This window comes from Harpia harpyja, chromosome 2 (genome assembly GCF_026419915.1).
Source record: "Harpia harpyja isolate bHarHar1 chromosome 2, bHarHar1 primary haplotype, whole genome shotgun sequence".
Classification (NCBI taxonomy): Eukaryota; Metazoa; Chordata; class Aves; order Accipitriformes; family Accipitridae; genus Harpia; species Harpia harpyja.
The window spans coordinates 82,036,342-82,058,257 of record NC_068941.1 but is presented as its reverse complement, the minus strand read 5'-3'; the positions used below and the strand labels follow the sequence as shown (position 1 = coordinate 82,058,257).

Genomic DNA, 21,916 nt, shown 5'->3' with positions numbered 1-21,916 from the left:
CAGTGCGACGGAGAGGCTGATGATGCCCAGGAGGTACACTGGGGTTCGTAAAAATCCGTATGGGCCTTCAGCGCCTTCTCCCTGCCCTCTTACTTCACCCCTTCCACTGCAAAGGGTTTTGGCTATTGAGAATCTGCTTTTCTAAAACTTCATGCTGAAGGGTGGAATTATTTACCTCAGGATCTGCAGGCACAACTCTCTGCCCCCACAGCCAACCAAGTCCTTTGGGGCCTGGTCTGGGACTAGCGGAAACACCACAGATTCTCCGCATGGCTCTTCCCGAAGAACACCAAACACCCAGTTTTTTCCCCCAGAGCCGGTGTTCGCTTCCCCGAGCGTGGATTTGAAGCGGGACTTCGCTGCCGGCCGCCCCCGGGCCCAGGCGTTCAAAGGGTTGCTCACGTCAGCGCGGCGCCATGACGCGCCCCCGCGCACTACACTTCCCAACACGCCTCGCGCGGGAACGCGCTCCCGCGAGGGCTCATGGCCAAGGGTGGTGGCTGTCCCCGCCCCCCGCCGCAGGGCGCTTTTCTGATTGGCGGGCGCGTTCCTAATGTCGCTTCCTCATTCGCGGGCCGGCGCTGCCGTTGAAATTTGAAATCCTGTGGTGGCGGTGGAGGGGGCGCTGCCTGGCGGTGGTCGCAGAGGCGGGGAGCTTGCGCCTGCCGGGTCCCGCGCACCGCCTCAGCCGAGCTCCCTGCGGGATCGCACCCGGTCCCCGCCGGCAGGTGGGGGTCCTTGGGGGGGGACGGGACTTGGGGGTGCTGGGGAGGGGGTAGGTCCCGTCGTCTACGGAGCTGCGGGCTGCCCCGCCGAGTTGGGGGGGGGAGGGTGATGGCTCGGGGTCTATGAGCTTGGGGGTGGTGTGGGGCTGGGGGGGGGGCACGACAGCCTCGGGGACCCTCTCTGTGAGCTTGGGGGGGGTGTGGGGCTGGCGGGAGACACACGACAGGCTCGGGGACCCCCTCTGTGAGCTTGGGGGTGGTGTGGGGCTGGGGGGGACACAGACGACAGGTTCGGGGACCCCCTCTGTGAGCTTGGGGGTGGTGTGGGGCTGTGGGGGGGGCACGACAGGGTCGGGGACCCCTTCTGTGATCCTGGGGGGTGTGGGGCTGGGGGGGGCACGACAGGTTCTCGGGGATCCTCTCTGTGAGCTTGGAGGGGTTGGGGCTGGGGGGAGCTCCTGTCGAGGGGTCTCGGAGGCACTTTTGTGAGCTTAGGACTAAGAGACTTGGGGGAACTTACGTGAGCTTGGGGATGAAGCTGAGCTAAGAGCTTGGGGGTAATGGGGGGTGTCGGGGATGATGGGGGTGGGGCTCAGGGGCTCCCCCGTGAATTCGGGGATGAGGTGGGGCTCAGGAGGATCTTGGGAGCATCTCCATGCGTTTTGAGGGTGATATGGGGCTGATGGGGACTCGGGGTCGCCTCTGAGTATGGGGGGGGAGGGGGATATACGTGGGCACTTCTGTGAGCCTGGGGACTTTATGGAGCTGAGGGAGGCTCAGGCAGCCTAGGTGGCCGGGGGTTCTTGAGGGCACCCTGCTGTGTTTCGAGGTGGGTGATGTGGTGCTCCTGTGGAAAGTGGGTGATGTGGGGTGATGTGAGGCTCCTGGGTGACTCAGGAGTGTTGGGAGCACCCCGGTGAATTGGGGTCTGGGAGAGGGGAGGCTTTTATTATTATTATTTTTACTTAAAGCATGGCTAGGTGCAATGATGGGCAGGGACGATGCTTCCCCGGAGAGCCTGCGAAGCCTTCCCTGGCCTTGCTGCTCCTCCTCTCCCTGGCCCGGCCCGGAGGAGCCCCACATCGCCGGCTCCCGCCCCGAGCGGCTGCCTCTGACTAAGCCGCTGAAGGCCAAGGCCATCTTTTGTTCCCCCCGCAACGAGCTGCGGGCCCCGAGTGCCTGCTCCGGGCGTTAACGAGGCCGGCTGGGCTGGGGCTCCGCATCTGCTGCCTCCCAAGCTTGGTTTTGGCTAAAACTGCTGCGAATTCCCTTTCCTCAAATGGTCTGTTGAGAGTCGGGTGACTTCTGTAGTCAGGGGAAGATCGTGATTATGAGGGTTGGTTAACCAGAATAGTGTTTATTTGTTCTGAATTGACATGTTTGCACTAAAAAAATTCATAGCAGTTGGCTCTGTGCCGGTCTGTATGGAAATATTCACAGCACATACTAAGTTACTTTGTCCGTGAGCAAGCGCTCAGCATCTTAGCTGTTGGAGGAGTTCTGGAGGATAATAAAGTAGAAAAATTCCATCTTTACCCTGCATGTTCAGTGGCTTTAGGCATTTGAGATCACATCGGTGTTTTGGATATTGTGCTCCACTGTTCATTAAACAACACGTAGTTGCCACGAAGCCCTCAATTTACAAACGATAGGTACCTGAGGTTTAATTATCTGATGTCATTGAGTTTATTTTCATTCTCAAATACAGAATGACAGACTTCTGGTTGTGCCTGAATAAATATTCTTCTAAAACTAGGTGCATTTTCATTTTTGTGAACTTTGATTGACCATAGTGGGAAAACTGGCTGCCTTTCACAATACTTGCATGCCTTGGACACTGACCAATTTAAACAAAAAGATGTCTTTAATAAAGCCTCCCTTCCCCTTTCACTTTGTCACAGCTACTGGCTAATGAACTTGTGAAATACAATTGAGATCAAATCTTGGTTGCAAATATTTTAAATAAATGCTGAATTACTTTTAATGATTTAATCCTAGAAAGGAGTTTGATTTTTTAGATTTAGTATCTAAAATGCTGGGCAAATGTGGTGTATGTACACGGTGTCAAATTATTTGGTATTTTAATGATCTGAATCTGGTTTGGCAATGGTGCACAAGTGGCTCAATGACAAACCTGAAAAAATCTCCAAACAAACCTCCCCTGCTTATGGAGCTTATTTTAGAAGGTGTTGACAACTTTTTCATGTCCTAGGCTTTGTTTCTAAAGTAGCTACAGTAAACTGCAGTTTGTAAAGACTCACTTGATCTGTTGTCTCAATTTGAGCTTGGAATGAAGGAAAGCAATGAAGTTCAAGTTCTACAAGTTGTTAGTGTAAAAATATGTATAAAATAACTTGGGCTAAAGTATGAATATGATGAAGAATAAAGAAGGAATGAAGAAATAGCTAATACAGGCGTACTTTGCTTGCCGTTGCTTCTGTAGCCATTGTTTGCATTCCATTGCTGATTAAAAGTGCTGTTGTTGGGCTTGCAGACAAAGCAGCTGAGTTCAGTGGAGAGTATGAAGCAAATTTTCCCATAAGGATTAATGTAAGAGTGGGGAAATGTGTATGGAGGCTTCAAGACAGAAATTTGAATGCGTAAGGGCAATGAGATTGAAAACATGACTTAAAATTTTCAGTGTGAGTGTTCTTGTTACTTCTTCATGACAATGAAGACAATCATGTGGAGTCTTCCTCAGCTGATTTTCTGGATTAATCTTGACTGCATGCTGGAGGATGGAAAAACAAGCTAAAGATTAGCTGTTTGGTCAAATCAAGCATTTGAGATTTGCTTGGAATGGTTATCCATTGCGGAAAGCCAACATCTTCTCCACTTGATTATCTTGCATAGGTGGTACAAGATAACACATCAGTTCTTATGAAAGAAATCACATTGTTAGTGGTTTGTCAGATAACTAACTGCGCTTCTTGGGGGTCATCCTTCATGGACAGTGGTTATGCCTAGATCTTGCTTAACATGCCTTCTGTGCTCTGGTACTTCTTTAGTTTTTGTCTGTTTCTGTTTTAAAGAAACAGCAATAGCATCACTGAGTATTAGTGTTAAACCTTTAAGAACAGCAGAGGCTCTAATGGGAGTAAAAGGTAGACAGAGTTCAAGTACCTATAATGTGCTGGCTTGCCTAGCATACTTGAAACGTGTTCTCTATTTCAAACTTATTTTCATCCTTAATCTTAGTTGCAATGAAGGCTTTAGTTTCAAGTCCTTCGCACTTTAAATACTAGTAACATTAGATCAGCCTATATGGTCGTCTAAAGCTTGTGCATGTCCAATGTTAAGAACTATATTTAAGAAATACCTTTTTAATTACATTTTTTTGGATTTGCATACCAATAATGTCTATGCTGCAAAGGATTCCTAAGTACTATGCGTCTTACAAAAGCAGCACGTGCTCAGACAGTGCAGGAAAAAGCTAAATAATTTTACTCAGGACTCTGATCCTAAACACACCCTAACTAACCAAATTTGGTTTTGCTGTTTGCTGATGTGCAATGTAGTAATGAGAGCATGTGTATAAAATAGAGAAGTGATTGTCATCTGCCCCTTGCAAAAGCTGTGATTTTGCTTAGCTAGATACCCTATTACAAGAGACATGACTGTACGTCACTACCGGCTTTAAGGGGTTGGGATTGAGGAAACTTGCAAATGACAGAGCTCCCTTTAAAGGATGGGCAGCTTAATCAGTAAGGTTATTATGTTAACAGTGGGAAGTGTAGTATCAACAATTAACTTCCTGGACCCCTAACAAAAGCAGAGGGGTTGTGCAGTGCTGCATTTAGATGCTTTCAGGGTCTTCTGAGATCTAACTTTTCATGTGAACATTTTCAATACTTTTAAAACTTCTTTTGAAGCTGTTAATCTTTGCTAGCCAGCGCCAGGCTTCCAACTTCTTCGATTATCTGCAAGTGCATCTGGCTGACCACACCCTCTCATTCATGCTGCGATGTTGTATGTGTTGATATTCTAGAATGAGTCTGCAGATTTTAAATGCAGAAAATGGAGAAAATGGAGGAAACATCAATGATGATCTAACAGCGGAAGACTCTGGCTTTTTCTTTGCACCACCAGAACCTACAGGGAGACCTTCCATTCTACGCCTGTCCCAGAAAGAAAACTTGCCACCAAAAAGTGTGGCAAAAGCTATGAAGGTGAACTTTTGGTTTTGTTATTGATTATTTTCTTTTGCCTTCTATGATCTCTGCTACTGAATGCATATGCTAGTTGGAGCTTGGAAATACTCTGGTGTTCATGTTTTTCCTTTTTCCTCCCCCTGCCCCTTTCTTAAAGGTAACCTTTCAAACTCCTCTACGAGATCCTCAGACTCGAAAAATCTTAAGTCCTACTATGACGGACAAACTCGAGACTACTTTCACACTTGATGATTGCAGTGAAGCCTTGGTGGACGATCTTTTATCTGCACCTGTCAGTGTTGAGTAAGTAATGTATTCACCACTAGTAGTATTAGCAACATGGGACATACTCAAGTTGATTTTTCCCCATTATAAACCTGTATATTTAAAATGTAATTTTGTATTTTATGACAAGATGTAAACTGCGCAAAAGGACCAAAATTAATGCTGACTTGGATGAACGAACTCTTTTAAAAGATAAAAATTTTCTTGAAAGTAATGACAATTATCGTGGTTGTAATATTGAATACCAAACTCTATTTCTAACTTCTCAGTAACTGACTTCATAGAGATGACTTACAATACAGATAAATAGTTTAAGAGAAAAGAGACACACTAGGCAGAGTATACAAAACTGTTTCCTACAGTAACGTTTTCATGTGAGACTACCACTATTCTGAAGCTAAGCCTTAAAATTTCTTCTCTTGTATGTTAAGTACAATTTTATCTGTCTAGATTTTCTCCTTAAGATACATCTTCTGAAGGGTTAGCTTGAATTGACACCTTGAGTCAATGAGTATTAAGATTAAAGAAAATCTAGCAACACAAAGTGAATGTAACATCAGTCCCAAGTACAAACAAATTTGTGTGCCTTAAGAGTCTAGCAGCCTGGGTCTTAAAGTGGCTCCTGGTAGCTCTATAGAGAAGAGCACAAAGTCTGCAGTGTTCCAATTTGGGGTTTTGCAGCTCTCCTTTACTAGAAATATTGTTATAATGCTATAAAATAATGTTATGACAATGTTATTTAATAGGCCTCAATGCCTGTTTTTTGTTACTGACTTTTTTAGCTCATTTTTAAACTTGTATAAACATCTGACATCTATAATGCCCAATTGCAAGAAATCGCAGATCTTAGCTTTGTTGTCTGCAAGGAAATACATCCTTTTGCTTGTTTTTAACTACCTAATACTTTTATTTGACCCCTATTTTTGTTTTTGGGAAGGGGAGAAAGGAGAAAGATGGGAACACTTACATGTTCTTTAAATGTATAGGTTTGCTTCAACTGTTAACTTGCATGTATACTCCAGTTTAGAAAAGTACTTCTGAGCTAGCCACCACAATTAAATGACTTAATTGCATTTATGCCCCAAACTTACTGTTCACATGAATAAATGAAGATTTAGTACATACAGGGTTCAAGTGAGTTAAAAGGGCTAGCTAGTTAGGGCGTAATTGTGTGTGAAGACACTGCTTTTACTGTACATGTCCTTTCTACTTTTAAAAGGTAAGGATCTGTTTGTAGCAAATAAGCTAAAGGACTGGGTGTTGCTGAAGGGTGTCACTTTTGACTAGTCTCAAGTAATTCAAGTTTCAAGCAGGTGTCTTGCTCTTGACTGGCATTTATTAGGTTAAACGCTGAAGGAGAATGGGAGGGGCCTGAGTAGTTGAACGAGCCTGGGGCTGAACTATTGCAGGGAAGAGGCACTCAAACCGGGTGAGAAGGACTTCCTGAACTCTTATCTCCCGCCTTTGCTTTCAGGTTTATTAAAGTGTTTTTAGCGAGTGGCTTTTAATCATGTTCTGTTCTACAGCAGATACGGGTGGCACATAGAAATAGTAACTTTACGAAGGGACAAAACAATGGGAGGAAATCCTGTTTCAGGAAGTAATGGCTTAACTCTCTGTAGTCTGAGGCTAAGCCTAAAAAGTTGGGTAGAGTTTGGGGAAATAGAGGAGAGCAATAACTTGTAGAATACTCAGCAGTAGTGAGTACACAAACTCTTTCTTTAACCTGTTTCTTCTGCTAGAGAATCTTATCTTTCTCTTGCTGGAAAAGTATTTTCTTGTGTACCACTTTGCTCTTCAGATTTGCTGTTGCACAGAGTTTACAGTGCCTGAAGTTCAGCTTCTCTTTTGGTGTGTAGGCCCTCATAGGTGAAATGCTTGTGTGTACTTTCAGGGGAAAAATACCTGCCAGAATGACCAGACAAAGTAATGACTTAAAATGGGAGAACCTGAATCATGACTCAGTTTGGTCCCAGACTTGTGAGTCTGTCATGACTCATAGATGAATCTACATGAAGATGTACTACTAGTTGTGCCTGTGTTTGAGCTGTTTACTGTTAATATCTCCTCCTAAGCATTGTATATTTCACTGTCTAGTGAAATGGAAGTGTCCACATGCTGTAGTGACTAGAGCAGTCTCCAGTGATGACTGGCATAAGGTAACATAGCTGTGTAGAACAGGTAGCTTAAGAATACCTACTAGCTTTAAGGATTGATCTCGCTATAGTTCATGTGTACCAGAGCTCATAACTTATGAATGTTTAAGTGGCAACTGAATTCTTGTTGATGATATTCCTTGGCTGTCAGCTGCCTTATGTCAAAAAAAATCAGATTACTCTGAGCATGCAAAGCTACTTGTGCAAATATCTTTTTAAAGATGATTTCAAATGATGTCTAAAAAAATAACTCTAGCATGTGTGATCTCTTTGTTTTAAATGCAGCACATGTCAAAAAAAGACTGAAGCTGAAGCAAACGATACAGTGATAAATACACAAATGCCAGAGAAAGTCGGCACGGCTCCTTACCCAGATGATGAGATGCCAGTGAAGAGTCGAGGTTCCTACAATCTTGATTTTGATAACTTGAATGACATCAATCCTTTTCAAAGTTCAGTGCAGTTGCAGCATTCTCCTGGAAATCTGCAAAAGTCTCCTGTAAGAGTATCTAGCAGCTCTGAGAAAATTTCTGAAAAAAGTAATGATTCTTTTCTGGATGATACAGCTCCTTTTGCTTCAACCACAGCAAGTACAGAGCGCTCAAGTGAAGAGGAGAAGACTCTTTTCTCTGGAAAAGAATCTGTATTGAGAGAGCTGGAGTCTAACAAATCCAAGCTGTCCCCTGAGCAAGCAATCAGTGACTGTGTTCAGGATGTGAAGTCTGCTTCCACAGATGTGAGCCAAATTGGTAATTCAGTGGGATTAGCAGAAGCACCTATACCTCCTGTACAGTTATCTGGCAACTTAGGTCCCAGTAGTTCTGATGTAACTAATTCTTCTAAAACCAGGGAATTGAAGCTTCAGAATGTTTCAGTAGCAGAAGCAGCCTCTGTCAAAGGGTCAAAGGCTGCAGAAGAGCTGGCTATCTCCAAAGGGGAACCTGCAGAAAAGCCTGGTGTCACCAAGGCTGGACCAGTAAAACTGGAATTTGACTTCGATAATACCACTGCTAGAAAGCCACCTCCTAAGAAACTAGGTAAAAGAACTGGAATTAAGCCACCTTCTAAAAAAATCCCTATTACCAAAACAAAACCAGAGAATACTGAAGTGCAAAATAAAAGTAATGCAGAAGATGAAATCCCTGTTCCCAAAGCATCTTATAAGTTCGACTGGGAGAAACTTGATGATCCAAACTTTAATCCGTTTGGAGGAGGCTCTAAAATTTCCACCTCACCCAAGTCTTCTAAACCTAGCCCTCAGAAAGCTCACCTGCAAGAGGAGCCGGATAATACCTCATCAAGAAGGGAGCCTCTTCCAGTGGAGCAGGATAACAGAGCAAGTACCTGTGAAACTCCTGAGAAAAGAGAATGCAGAAGTCTGTAAGTAAATCTATAGCTGAATGTAGAAGCACCTTGAACTCGTGTGAGGAAAAGATAGTTAGATGGTATCTCTAAGTAGTTTATTCATACCTCCTTGACTTTCTCCCTCTGAGATCGGCTGAGTCTGTTGCACACTGTAACCTTTAACACAGGATGTTGCAACAGCAAATGTCTGCTTGCGGAAGCCATCCTGAGATGGCTAGCGCTGGGCAAAAGGTGTTCTTAAATCTGGAGGAATGAGAGAGAACAGGCTTATATGGGAGGGGCATTAGTACCTTGGTCAAGTGGCTCTTTCCCCACTTCTCCAAGATTAGAGTAAAATGTGGAGAATCAGGTGACTGCTGCTGTCTTTCAAAAAAACAGTTAAGTAGGCAGCAGCGTTGCACATCATGCAGCATGTGAAGGGACTAGGCAATTCTCTGCTTAGGGTCTTGGCTGAACTCTGAGGTGCTGTTTCTTCCTTGCCTGTTCTTGGAATCTGAATGCTATCTCTAATAAAAAGGCCTGTCACTAAAGTTGCATTTTTTTGGCACCACATAAAGCTTTTTATTTGAGAATGGGAGATACTGTGTTGCCTTTCCTAGAAAGTCTAACTATTAAAATGTCAGCATTACTATGGACAGCCAGATACTTACCAGAACTAGACTGGTACAAGATGTTAATTTGATAGAAATGTTTGTGCTCTTGCCCCCTGTGTAACATGATCAGCTACTATTTACCAAGGTGAAAAGTTAAGTTTGTGCTGTTAGCAGTAACTAAAGTATTGGACTCATTTAATGAAGTTCTGTGCTTTACACCAATAATCACTGCATTACTTTGGAAAGAGTAGCAGGCTGCTTGTAATTCCATTCTTAATTAAACAAAAAGCCTATCTTTAATTTAAAAAAAAAAAAAGGCTTAACAAACAGAAATAAGAGAACAGCGTTGAGTGAATAGGAATAAGTGGCACTGCTGTGACTTTCTGCTTCCCAGGTAGCACTGCTTCTGATGGAGGGAGAGCTTTCTGTCACTTAAGTTGTCACCAGGCAAGACAGTGAATTTAGATCCCACCTTCCTTAAAGCTTCCTATGCTGTGGCAGTAGAAACTCTCAGATAAGCTTAGTTTGTTCAGTGCTTCAGTATACCTGGTAAATAGAATTCAGAACTGTCTGTGTGATTTGAATTTTTTTTTTTTTTTTTCTTCAGGGAAACCAGCAAACAGAGTGTGGTAGATGAGTCAAGAGCTCAAGAAGCTAAGCCAGGAGTTCAAGCAGAAGCTGAACTTCCAGGAGAGATAGCCATGGTAAGGTATAGGAAAGATAGCCAGTTCTCACCAGGTTGTTCCATGAAACAGAGTTCTTTGACTTAACCTTGTCAAACCCATGTTTGATATTTTGTCTAAGAATTAGTGGTTTTCTGCATCTTCAGCAGCTCTAGAATGAATACCAACTGTGCAGACTTGTCTTTTGAAGGTAACATCAGAGACAGCCAAATTGGTACCTTGGTATTTAGTATCTTTTTTGATCAGCAATCACATATAAGGACAAACATAAGGGTGTGGACTTTTTTTTTTTTGAGTGACTCCTGTATAATATTAGCTGTACTCAGTGTTGGTAGTTTAGTTTCTATGCCTGTGAACTCTTGGTTTATTATGCTGGCTGCCCAGCTAGTTTATGACAAACCAATTTGATCGTTATTGTGATTTTCATTGCATGTAAATCGTTATTTTAACAGTAAAAAGGATTGTGTTTTTCTCATCAGGAGATGCAAATGAGCCCATCTAAAATGTCTCCAGCTAATGTCCCCTCTCAAGATAATTTGGTTTCTGCTGACAGTGGAAAAAAGTCAATGTCTGCAGAAGAAATTAAACCTAGTTCCCACAGAACTGAAATAACAGCAAATGAGCAGACAGCTAGCACTGAACCTGAAGAGCTCTTCAGACCATCATCAGAAGGTAAGTGCATTTCTTTAGAATAGCCTGAAAATATATTGTTACAATAACCTCTGTGTATGTACTTCTCTACAAGTTTTGGCAATTATTCTAGTTTTTTGTCTCATTTTGCTCTTCTGAAAGGACTGCAAAACCTACAATGACTAGCAGGGGTGGGAAATGTACCTTAGCTTATTTCTAACTTTCTCTGGATTAAGCTAAATTCAAAAAGCTGGTTGTTAGCGTTCAGCTGCCTGGAAGGATGAAATTTAGGCTGGTACAGAAACAATCTTTTTACAGTGGTGGCTTTCTGTGCTGAAAAAATGCTCCCTTAAAATCACTTCCAGTATTAAGGACTTTCTAAATTGAGAGTACTAGAGCTATGCAACTGCCTGTATTTGAATCTTGTAGGTTACTGCAGGCCTTAGCACTACTTGAATGCTGATTTCATATTGTAGTGTGGACAGTCTTCCTGTACTTGCCTGCCTGTCTTGAAAGCTTACTACATAGCTGTGACTTAACCACCTGGAAGGGTTATTCCTTGTAGGAGCGCTGTGTGGAAGGATGAGTAAATGACTTGACTGCAGTGCAGTCTGTGACTTACCTTAATACTTGAGTTGAATCAGTGTATTGAGAAATGGCTATAACTTCATTGTTCAAATCTGAGCTGTCCGCTAATTTTAACAGTGAGATTGCCAATCTTACTCTTTTATGGGGCATTGTATAAAAGGGTAGAATATCTGAGTGTGCTTGTCACAGTAACCATGGAACAAAAGAAGTTCTTCAACTGTGTGTTAAATTCTACATATTCTTACAGGTGTGTGGAGACAAATGTAAGCTGGAAGTTTGTTTAGCTTAGAAATCTTTGCCTGATTTTTTTTTTTTAATTCAGGTCCAGATAGAAATACAATATTTTTAGCCAATGAAAAACTAGAGCTCATGATGTGGGAGCAGGGATTTATTTGCTTTATACATATGCCTATTTGTTTCTGTCTGTGGGTGCTTCACTGTAAGACAATATGACAATATTGCATCTTCATTGTATCATTTCTTCCTTTTCCAGTTCTAGGAATGGGCATAGAAATAGACTATCTTGAACAGTTTGGGACTTCATCAGTAAGTATGACATTGAAATGTTTTGTTTGCCTCCCTGGCAGAGGGGAGAGGAAAAGAAAATGAAACTGTCAAGCCTTAAATGTTTTTGTGAAATAACTTCACTTTGAGCTTGCCCACAGAAATATAGGTTCTATTCTGAAGGAATGTGTCTACAAGGCTGGGCAGGAGGTGGTGCTGGAAGGAAATGTAGTTATAAGCAATTCTGCTAAGGATCAGAGATCTTATGCTTTCAGTTTGCAAAGGTGCTATTTTTCTTTAATAGTGGTGAAACTGAGATGGATTCTGTTTCACCTCTCCGGTTGCCAAAACTGCAAGAACATAATGCTTTGAAAGTGCAGGATCATTGTTTTGAAAATATTTTTTTCTAAGCTCTATTGTTTTATGGGCAGTTTCAGGAAATCTGTCTCTAAATTGGGCATGTCGTGTTTTAATCAGTTTGGCTTAGTTATTCTTTCTCCTACTTTGGTCCAGAGTAGGAGTGGCTCTGAATATACAGTGAATACACTGAATTGCAATTGATTTTTTGATCACACTGTGTTTGTCCTTATTGCTGTATGAGCAAAGACAGAGAATGACATGCACTGCTCATTCAGCTTACAATACTATCTTCCCCTTTCACTGTCTTTTGCTGGTTTTGAATAGTTCATAAAAGTTTGCCCTTTTGGTTCTGTCTGTGAGCTGATTGAGTTCACTTGATATTACATAAGGACTTAAGCATGTGGGCACTGAGTTCTCTTACGTAATTTTTCTCCTGAGAACAATGCTCTGGCCACTGAAGAATAGGCTCACCCTCTCTCCAGAGAATTATTTATGTGTGTGTGTGGGATGTGTGTGTTATGCTATGAAGCAGCATATCTGCCAGTTTATGCTTCTTTCCCGTCAGTTCAAAGAGTCTGCCTTGAGGAAACAGTCGCTCTATTTGAAGTTTGACCCTCTGTTGAGAGACAGTCCAAGAAAACCAATTTCTGGTACTGTTGAAACAACTATGAATATCATGACAGCTCCACTTCAGTGTGGGTAGGTATTGACTTAGTCTAGGCTATAGTACATAGCTTTACAAAGAAAGGCAGTGCTTGAATATAATGGTGTTTGTTCATTTTTAGTCCTGTTGCTGATGTAAGTAAATCGCTTGAGGAAGCTGAAAAGCCTGCAGTGAATCTTCAAAATGAAGAGAAGCCAAAAGGACTAGATCTTCTGGGAACATTTACAACTTCTGTAAGGGTATCCAGAATGGTATCAGGTTTCTTGTTGATATTTTTGGAAAGGGATGGGCTAGGTTCTGGACTTAAGACTTATGCAGATATTCTAAGGATTGCAGAATACTTAATGCTTATTTAAACTGTTATCTTAAAAACCAGGTTGGATACTCACTTATATCAAAGTTGAACTTTTTGGTGGATTGCATTTTCTTAAGTATTAAAAATCTTTTGTGGAAACTGGTGACATTGCACATGGTATAGGAGAATTTGAGCTGTTCTTAAGAATGCTTTAATCAAGCAGTCTTTTTCATGCAGCTAAAGCAACAAAATTTTAATTGCACTGCTGGGATGAAAAGCACTTCTTTGATTAAACTTGATGCTCTACAGTCTAAGGCTTATAGTTTGAACAGCCTTTTATGAACAGATCTGCACACAGCAGTTCATCCTGAAATGGTGCTTTTTTTTACTGGTGAGGAACAGTGTGGTGTCATCTGCTTTGTTTCTGATAGCTATAATTGGTGGACAGCAGTTTCTGTTATACCTTAAAGATAACTACATAGTTCTAAAAGATACCTACAAAGAGAGAAAGTTATGGTAACAAAGTTTATGGAGGTGTTTTCGGTGTTTAAGTAAAATATGTTGACTTACCATTGAATAATCTGCATACAGTTAATCAGTGGCATGAAAATAAGTATCTACTTTTTTTTCTCCTCACAGGACACAGATCCCCTAATTCCAGACTCCCTGACTAGTGATGTTCCTTTTGCTGCTTCCACAAACACTGCAGTGGATGCTATTATAGATGTGCTAAAATACAGCCAAAAAGACATGGATGCAGCTATTGAACTGGTTAAAAGAGAGGTATGGTGACCCTTCCAAAGCAGCACTTTGCATAGCCTTGAAAGTCCCTTGTGTTTAGACTATCTGGTATAAATCTCTATACTTGGTAATTCTTTCCATCGTACTTGACATAACCATCTCATTCTGAAATGCTTGCTCTGCACTTGATAGGAGCAGTAGGTATAGAACTCTTCAGAGTTAATATCTAAGGAAATACAGTAAACTTCACTATTAGTCAGGTTCTGCCTTAGAACTGGTCAGTATTAAAAAGCATCCGTTATCAGATGGAATGGTTAGGCTTGATATCAGTGATCTGAATACTCTTTATTAAACTAAGCAGGATATTAAACTAGGCAGGAAGTACCTGTTCTTGCCAGTGGGAGGGAGCGGCGTCTCCTGATATAATTATTTCCTTAGAACAAGATAAAACTGTAATGCCAATTCAGTGCAGTGATCAATTTTTTTTTTTTGTGAATTGGGGAGGCACAACAGTATGTCCAGCTAATAACAGTGAGATCTGGAGCTCACTGTAGAGGAGAACTACATTAGTGGAAGAGGAAAGAAGTAGTTGAGATTTCAAGCAGTTCTTAAATATATCACTACAGAAATTGCTTTTGAACCCCCATCTTCTTGCTGATGCAAGGAGAGTTATGTATCCACTTAATTAAAAAATTTAAGTACTTGATTCATTATAGCTTCTGGGTTATGTAACCTTATGAATACTAAATAAAGTAAGAGAAGTACTTAAGGATAAATGTCCTTAAAGCTATTCGTGTCACCTCAGAATTAACTTCAGAAGAAAATGGAGCATTCAAAAATCCTGACTAGCTATACTGCAGGCAGTGACACTAAGGAGACCAAAGAAAGATGACCTGTGATGATTTGCTACTTAAGTTATTTTTTCCCTTTAGAGTACAAAGATACTAGCTTTTCTAGGAGTAACTTTTGCTTTCTGTCATTTAGGAGGACACTTTTACCTAGCATATTGTCTAGTACAGGAAAACAAGTGCAGCTTTGACAGGGGGACAGCTCTTATTGCATTGGTCTAAAATGAAGAATTTATATAGTAACGGGGGGTAAAGCTTGTAATATCTTAAAATTGGTGCTTTAATCTCTTGTTTCAAAGAACTATTTTAAATATGCAAACATAGTTGTAGCAAGACAGGTGTGACTGGATGACTCCAGCTGTGTGTCACTTAAACAAAAATGCTTGGAATTACTGTATTAACCTGAAAGAAAGACAGACTAAATTTTAAGATTACTTTTTGGTGAAACAACTCAAGAGCGGGATGAGAGGAAAAAAAACCAAACCCCTGTTTTCCTTCTGGGCAAATACAGCAGCTTTTCATGGAAGCATTCGTTGAATCTGCTGAACCATTTCTGTTGAATTTGCAAATGAAATTTTCTATCCTGTTTCCATCTTCACACATTTTTGCTTTTGTAACATTTGTTTCTAGCCTAACTATTGTTAATGCTTTCTCTTTATTTTTTGGTACGTTCTTTTTTTCACTTGTACCCCACTTCCTGTCATCTGAAATATTACAATATGTTTAAAATTAGTTTGCTCTAAAGAAATACTGAAAACCAGTGTACTACAGTATACTGTGCAACTTTGAAGAGAAATCAGCAGTAATTATGTGCTCTCACCTTCTTGTTTAAAATTCCAGGTTGTTTTATGTATTTTGGGCCTCTGTTGTCTTTGAAGGCCTTCCACACTGCAGTCAACTATCAGTGTTATAGTTCTTAATAGAAAACCCAGGGCAAAATTAAGTTTATGGAGTTTGCACAAAGCATTTAGCAAAGAGTGTTTATACTGCTTAATACTGTTACTGGGAGCTCTGCTTTAATTCAGCTGATGTGAAATAGGTATGGTTGTTATTAAATGAACTGAGCTGTCTTTAAATTTGGAAACATGGTAGGGGGACGATTGAGTGTTGAATATAAATTACTCCAAACAGCAATTTAATTTTTGGCTAGACTAGACTTCTGGTATTTGCTCTTTCCTGTTAAGATTAGCAGATTTGTGTGGCTTTTTTTTGTCTGCCTTGTAAATAAAAGGGAAATACATGTCACTTGAGAGAATATTACTTCAAGAACATAACTGGCCAAGGAACAATGATCTACATATACAATGAGTAAGAGTAGTCAAGAGGTTGGCTGAGTTGGGTCTGATCTTGCCATTTGAAGAGACATTGGTAACATTGAGTGGGAATCATGTATGTGAAACCTACATATCAATCTACATCTCGTTTAACTCAAACTTGTAATGAAACACTTAGTTTTGATTCTGTTAAGCAGTTAGAACTTATTTTTCTCCGTATCAAGTTATAAGTATACCTAAGCTGCCCTTCAGACTGTTCTGAGTATCAAATCTTGTATATCTTCCTGTGTGAGAAATAAAGGTTTATTTTTTCCCCTCAAAGGTTCAAGAGAAACAGTTGGAGACTGAGGAATGGAAAAAGAAGTATAATAAGCTTCATATGGAATACAAGGAAATGGGGTATGAATCTGTCCTGATTTTTATATCTATTTACTTCAGCTGCTTTTGTAACTTATGTTCAACATTTTTTCATGTTTTTTAGAAAAATAGTTGCTGAATTTGAAGGTACAATAACACAAATGATGGGTAAGTTCCATAATTACATTCGAATGGCTTGGGGTGGGGGGGCATGCTTAGCCTAAGGTTGCTAACTGAAGTTAGTACTCTTTCACTTCTGACGGCATTAATATTTCAAGGGCTTCCAGGGTGAGTGTAAGGTTTCAGATAAGGTAGAGTAACACTTTTATGCATATTCATACAGATATGATATCACTTGGTAGCTAATGATGACTTCCTGAATCAGGCATGAGCACATCTAACTTTTCCTTACTCTACAGTGGAGTGTGAGCTGTTGGCTTATTAAAACTAGTAAATCCAGTTGTCTGCACCTTGTGCTTAACTGTTTATTATCTGACCTCATTGAAGTGATGTCAATAGGAGTTGTTGCTGGACAGATCCGGCCTTTGCTTCAGTTAAGTTTGTGGCTTCAAAGCTAGGAAGACATTGAATGAAACTCTTATTGTGTAGGTACATTCTCCTAGTTCAAAGCTGAATAGCCAAATCTGTGCCTTGCTTAAATTTAGTTCTTTAAGGAGTCTGAATATTATATCAGCTTTTTTGTGCTACTTTAAGTCTATGGGAAACACAGCTCAGGTGTGCTAACAAAAACTTGTCCTGAAAGAGTTTGCTATGCTAGTTTGGCTTGTTATCCTAGTCTCCTCCAGATCTTCCAGCTATTGTGTATATTTAATGCAAACATATTTTTGGATTCCTTGTTTCTATTGCAACATTTGAGGCCCCTGTTATGGTAAACTCCTTGGGTGTAGTATTTTGACAACATTGCAGGAGAAACAATGCTTTGGGCAAGCACCTTATAATTGGTCTTTAATGGTCTTAGGTTGGTATGAGGTAGTATGTAGTAAATAAAGAGGATATAACTGCTTCCTTAAAAGCAGAGGAAAGGCTGCATTATGAAACCCTTTTCTGCTTAAGAGGAAGAACTGAAGGTGTGGAGGTTATCTGTCCATATTGCGGAACTAGTTTTATGCTAATGCAACAACTATCATGAGAGTAACTCTGTTAACTCCACTTTCTTTAGAGGATGCTCAGAAGCAGAAGGAATTTTCAAAGAAAGAAATGCAGAGGGTGGTGGAAGAGAAGCAACAAGTTATTTCAGATCTGAACTCTATGGAGAAATCTTTCTCTGAACTCTTCAAACGACTTGAAAAACAGAAGGAAGTGCTAGAGGGTTACCACAAAGTAAGATGCTATAATGCAAATAATATCCTTCCAAGATAAATGAGACTTAGTGGAGAGGAAATGATGAATTTCTGGAGCAGTCATTAATTACTAGTATAGGCACTACCTGTAAAACCAGGTGTGAAGTTGTTGTTTATTCAAAGATTTTTTGAAAATTACTGGTTTATTGTATTTAGTGGCTGGGTTAAAGTATGATAATGATCTCTCTGTTAGAAGCCGAAGTTTCTTCAAATGGAAGAATGAGCTATTTCTTGCTGCATGCATATAATTTTTCTGTTAATCATAGAGACAGGCTGTCGTCTAGCAACTGCTGCATAAGGGCAGCTTGTTTCCCTTACTTTGTGTTGAATGGATGCTGAAGAGGATTTGCTATTAAAAGTCAAAATTATAATAGTTTATTGGGTGTTCTTTAGCTTAACCCCCCCCCAACTTTGTAGAGTCAGGCCTTCATTCTGCAGCATCTTCAGAGACTGGAGGAGTGAAGCTAATGAGGAGCATAAGCTATGGTTTCTTATTACATGAAATGCATAGAAAAGATTCAGTTGGTGTTTAGAAAAAGTGCCTTCAAATTTTTTCCTTCAGTTATCCTTTAATATTCCCTATTTACTCAAGCTTAGAACTAGCCTGTTACAAGTTTCTAGTCTAGGTTTGAGTGGTAGTCTAGGTTTGAGAAACAGGCATGTTGTCTGTGTTATGACTTAAGTTTCTGCTTTACTAACTTGTCAGTCTTTGTTCATCTCGTGTCTCTTCCATCTCTCCACACTAAATTCAGAAGCCCTTCCTTAGCACAGAGTTAAAGCATCACTTGCAAATGGAGTTTCTGGATTCAAGAGCTAGAATTAGTAGGGGATTCTTAGCCCTTGTTTCAAACAGTTCCAACTTGCTGTAATACCTAATAAAATAAGGTGTCATAGTGTCTGTGCCTACCAAGATAGCTTTCTTGCCGTTAATGTTGATTCATTTACGTCAGGGTCCAAAGCCTGAATCTTTCCATGGATTCCCTGAAGTAGCTGGATTTCTAGATATTCTTAGGACAATTGCAAGCTAAGACAAAGCTGGTTTTTAAAAAAACCCAACAAAACAAAGCACATAAAACTGATTAGTGACCTTAGTTTCAGTGACCTTTCCCCTTTACTAAAGTTTGCTACAAAATAAACAGAATATTGGGAGGGAAATGGGGTGAATAAATTTTAGTTTGCAAAGTTAAGAGAGTTGAAAGGGGAATCTTTAGTCCCTGTGTAGGTCTGTGGCACTTCACAGTTGTTCCTGTTATTCTGATGAGCAAATACTGCCACTTTGGTGTAATCAGGCCATTTGTAGAGAGACTCTTCTGTCTACTAGCACATAAAAAGCTAACTAAGCTTCTTGGTTTTGGGACAGAATGAAGAAGCTCTGAAAAAATGTGTTGAAGAATACCTGGCTAGAATTAAAAAAGAGGAGCAGAGATATCAGACACTAAAGGCACATGCTGAAGAAAAACTGCATCAGTAAGTACCATGTCAAGAAGCCAAGTACTGGGAGTGAAATATATAGTTTTCACAGTTGCTGCAAAATGTGATTCATTAATACCAAAACTTGGCTTAAAACATGTTTAGTTTGGGGATCAATCCAAAGTACAAGCATCTAGTGTGATTCTATGAACAGTTTTGCTGTGCTGTCTGAAGGGGATGTAAACACCATCTTGCTTCTATTTCAGAGCAAATGAGGAAATTGCCCAGGTGCGAAGCAAAGCTAAATCAGAGACTGCAGCACTACAAGCCAGTCTCCGCAAAGAACAAATGAGGATCCAGTCTTTAGAAAAGAGTCTTGAACAAAAGGTTAGTCAAAATGCCATGCGTGAGTCTCTTCAAACTATTGCCTTAGACTAGGTCAAGAACTACCTTGTACCAGTGCTAGAAATAGCCATGTTAACTGTGCTGGTTTTGGTGGCTGCTGTCCTGGCAGGCTTTGGGAAATAGGCATTGAAACTTAAGGCACAACTCTATGTCAAGACTCATCTGTATGTTTAGATTTTTTGGAGCCAAAGGTTTGTTCCCATAGGTGTGTTGCAGAAGTGATCAACACAGGTTCTGTCTTGGGAGGTAATCTGAACTACTGAAGGAGACAGTGATCTAAAACTTAAATATGTCCCAGAGCAGGATCTCAGAATGAATCTTGAATAACTGTCTGGTTCAGCTTGTTCATAAACGTGATTTGTAAACTATTGGCACTAATGCAGGCTCTTTTGTATTGGCTGAACTATTTCAATATTGTTCAGGCCATTAATCCTTGTATTTGATATTGTTTCATATTGCATAAAGTCTTGGAATGTTTTGTAAATGCACATCGGTGTCATTTGTTAGAACCCTTCAAAGGAAAAAGCTTTTTGAGGGTTAAAAGTCATATTGCTGGAAATGCATGCTATTAGTTTTACTGCATCATGGTTGTATCTTTTGCCAGCATTGAAGGCTCAAAAATAGGTAATGGTGACATGTTCCTGTTCAGGGAAAAGTCCCATATTTGTGTTAGTCTTCAGGTTTATGGCTAAGGTTTGCATAGCTGAGGAAAGAGTAGGCCTGTAACTGGAGAGATGAGACAAGCCATTTAACACAGAACTAGTTTAGTTCATGTTATAAAACCAGTAACATTTTATGTTAAGAACTCTTATTAAAATGGTTTGACCATATAAGGAATTACACAAACTGGAAATTATCGCCATATGTCAGTTAAAAGTATCAAAGCATCATCCTACAGAGTTGTCTGTCTTGTGAGGATTAAAATCTAAACTGTCACTATCTTGAATTTCAGTGTATCTAACAAAAAGTCTTTGAGTATGAAAAGTCTTGTTTCCCTAGATCAATTGGTCTCCACATATTATGGGGAAGTCTGTGGAAGAAGTAGAAACAGTATAGTGGATTCTGGCTCACTTCCTGGGGCTCTTAAGGGTGCTGTGTGACCTTCTACAAAGTAGATTGTCCTTTAGAGTAAATTTGCATGAGTCACTAGCATGTAAATGGACTTTCTATTCTACGTGTTGGCAAATATGACTTGTTGCAACTCAGCTCACTATATGGGTGTACCATAGCTTAGGCATACCTAAACCTCACTTTTTTTTCTGTTTTCAACAGACTAAAGAAAATGATGAACTAACGAAAATCTGTGATGACTTGATCCTGAAGATGGAAAAAATTTGATAGCTTAACTGTCTTGTAAATATGTCTAGTCTGTCTGACTTCCTGTCTTCTGTGTGTTCACTCACTTTTTTTAATTATGTATGTTGGGAAAAAATAAAACTCTTGATTTGCACTTTTCTTGCATATTATTGGCTGTATCTTTTGTAGGAAATGTCAATAAACTTAAGTTCAGTTGCTGCTTCCAGTAGGTGACAATGCCTTGCATAACATTTTCACATGTCGGAAAAACTAATTGTCTTACTCTGTCTTTTCCCTGCGTAAGAACACCAAGGTTCTATACTCATGACCTGGCTTTGCTGGTGAGGGTCAGCATGGGCCATGTCTCTACTTTGTACTTCCTGCTGTCTTACTTAAAACATTCCAGAGTTACAAGATTGTAATAAAACTTGACCCGTCACAAATGCTATGAAGTATTTTGTGATGTTAAAAAAAAAAAAAAAAGGAACTTCAGTGTTCTTTTGTTAAAGAGGAGCTGGAGTGATTCTGGTTTTGCAGGTAAGCTAAGCAGAGTACTGAATAGCAGGACAGATTGCTTGCTACTCTATCTTGATTTTTTCTTTCATGTCACTAGTCTGTCTGATGCTATTGACTTTCCAGTTACCTGTTGAGAGCTCCCTGCCACTTGCTTGTAATGGAAAGCCTTGGGAGATGTAGGCTGCAGGTCATAGGTTATGATTAAGTCAGCTTTAATTAGGGCAATAGCAGACATCTCGGATGAGCTGTTATTACCTAACAGACATTAACAGGATTGTCCTGTTGCAAGCTACAGCTTTTTATTTCTAATATTACTGGGAGGTCATTCCCTCACTTGCCTGACTAGTAGCTGTGTCTTCCTCTCAGAAGGGCTGTTGCTGCTGGGTGTGCTCCTATCTGTAGTTGGAGCCTGTCCCTTACATATAAGGGTAGTCTGACAGGGCAGGTGGAAAAGTAGCAGTGCTTGGGAGATCTGGTAGCTACTGATTGGTATTATTTTTATTGGCAGCTGTATGTAGCAGGCACACTCTACAGAGCAGAGCAAGTCTACAGTTAATTAACACACTTCAAGTTTATGGTCTGTGATGTTTTCTTTGTGATTTCTACACTAACCTGAGAGTGTCAGTAGCAACAATATTGAATGCCTAGATCCTACAGAAGTTGCTCTGCTGTGTGTGTGTTTTCCTTACCATCTGGCACTTTCCGAAGC

General features: G+C 40.5%; 1 protein-coding gene across 3 annotated transcripts; it reads left to right on the top strand.

Moving 5' to 3' along the window:
• Positions 1-608: 608 nt before the first annotated feature.
• Positions 609-20,845, top strand: TACC3 (transforming acidic coiled-coil containing protein 3). 3 transcript variants are annotated; one of them, XM_052780692.1, is made up of 16 exons: positions 609-728; positions 4,714-4,894; positions 5,034-5,179; positions 7,603-8,697; positions 9,883-9,979; positions 10,438-10,630; positions 11,670-11,722; positions 12,606-12,739; positions 12,826-12,955; positions 13,639-13,782; positions 16,185-16,261; positions 16,344-16,387; positions 17,400-17,560; positions 18,941-19,047; positions 19,257-19,377; positions 20,668-20,845. In XM_052780692.1, the coding sequence occupies exons 2-16, from the start codon at positions 4,715-4,717 to the stop codon at positions 20,731-20,733; spliced, it is 2,748 nt and encodes a 915-aa protein (XP_052636652.1). In that variant the 5' UTR covers positions 609-728; position 4,714; the 3' UTR covers positions 20,734-20,845. The 3 variants fall into 3 exon arrangements, with proteins under 3 accessions (XP_052636652.1, XP_052636651.1, XP_052636653.1); XM_052780691.1 differs by lacking the exon at positions 609-728 and having other exon boundaries at positions 12,826-12,937; XM_052780693.1 differs by lacking the exons at positions 609-728; positions 4,714-4,894 and adding an exon at positions 6,504-6,590.
• The last annotated feature ends 1,071 nt before the right edge of the window (positions 20,846-21,916 follow it).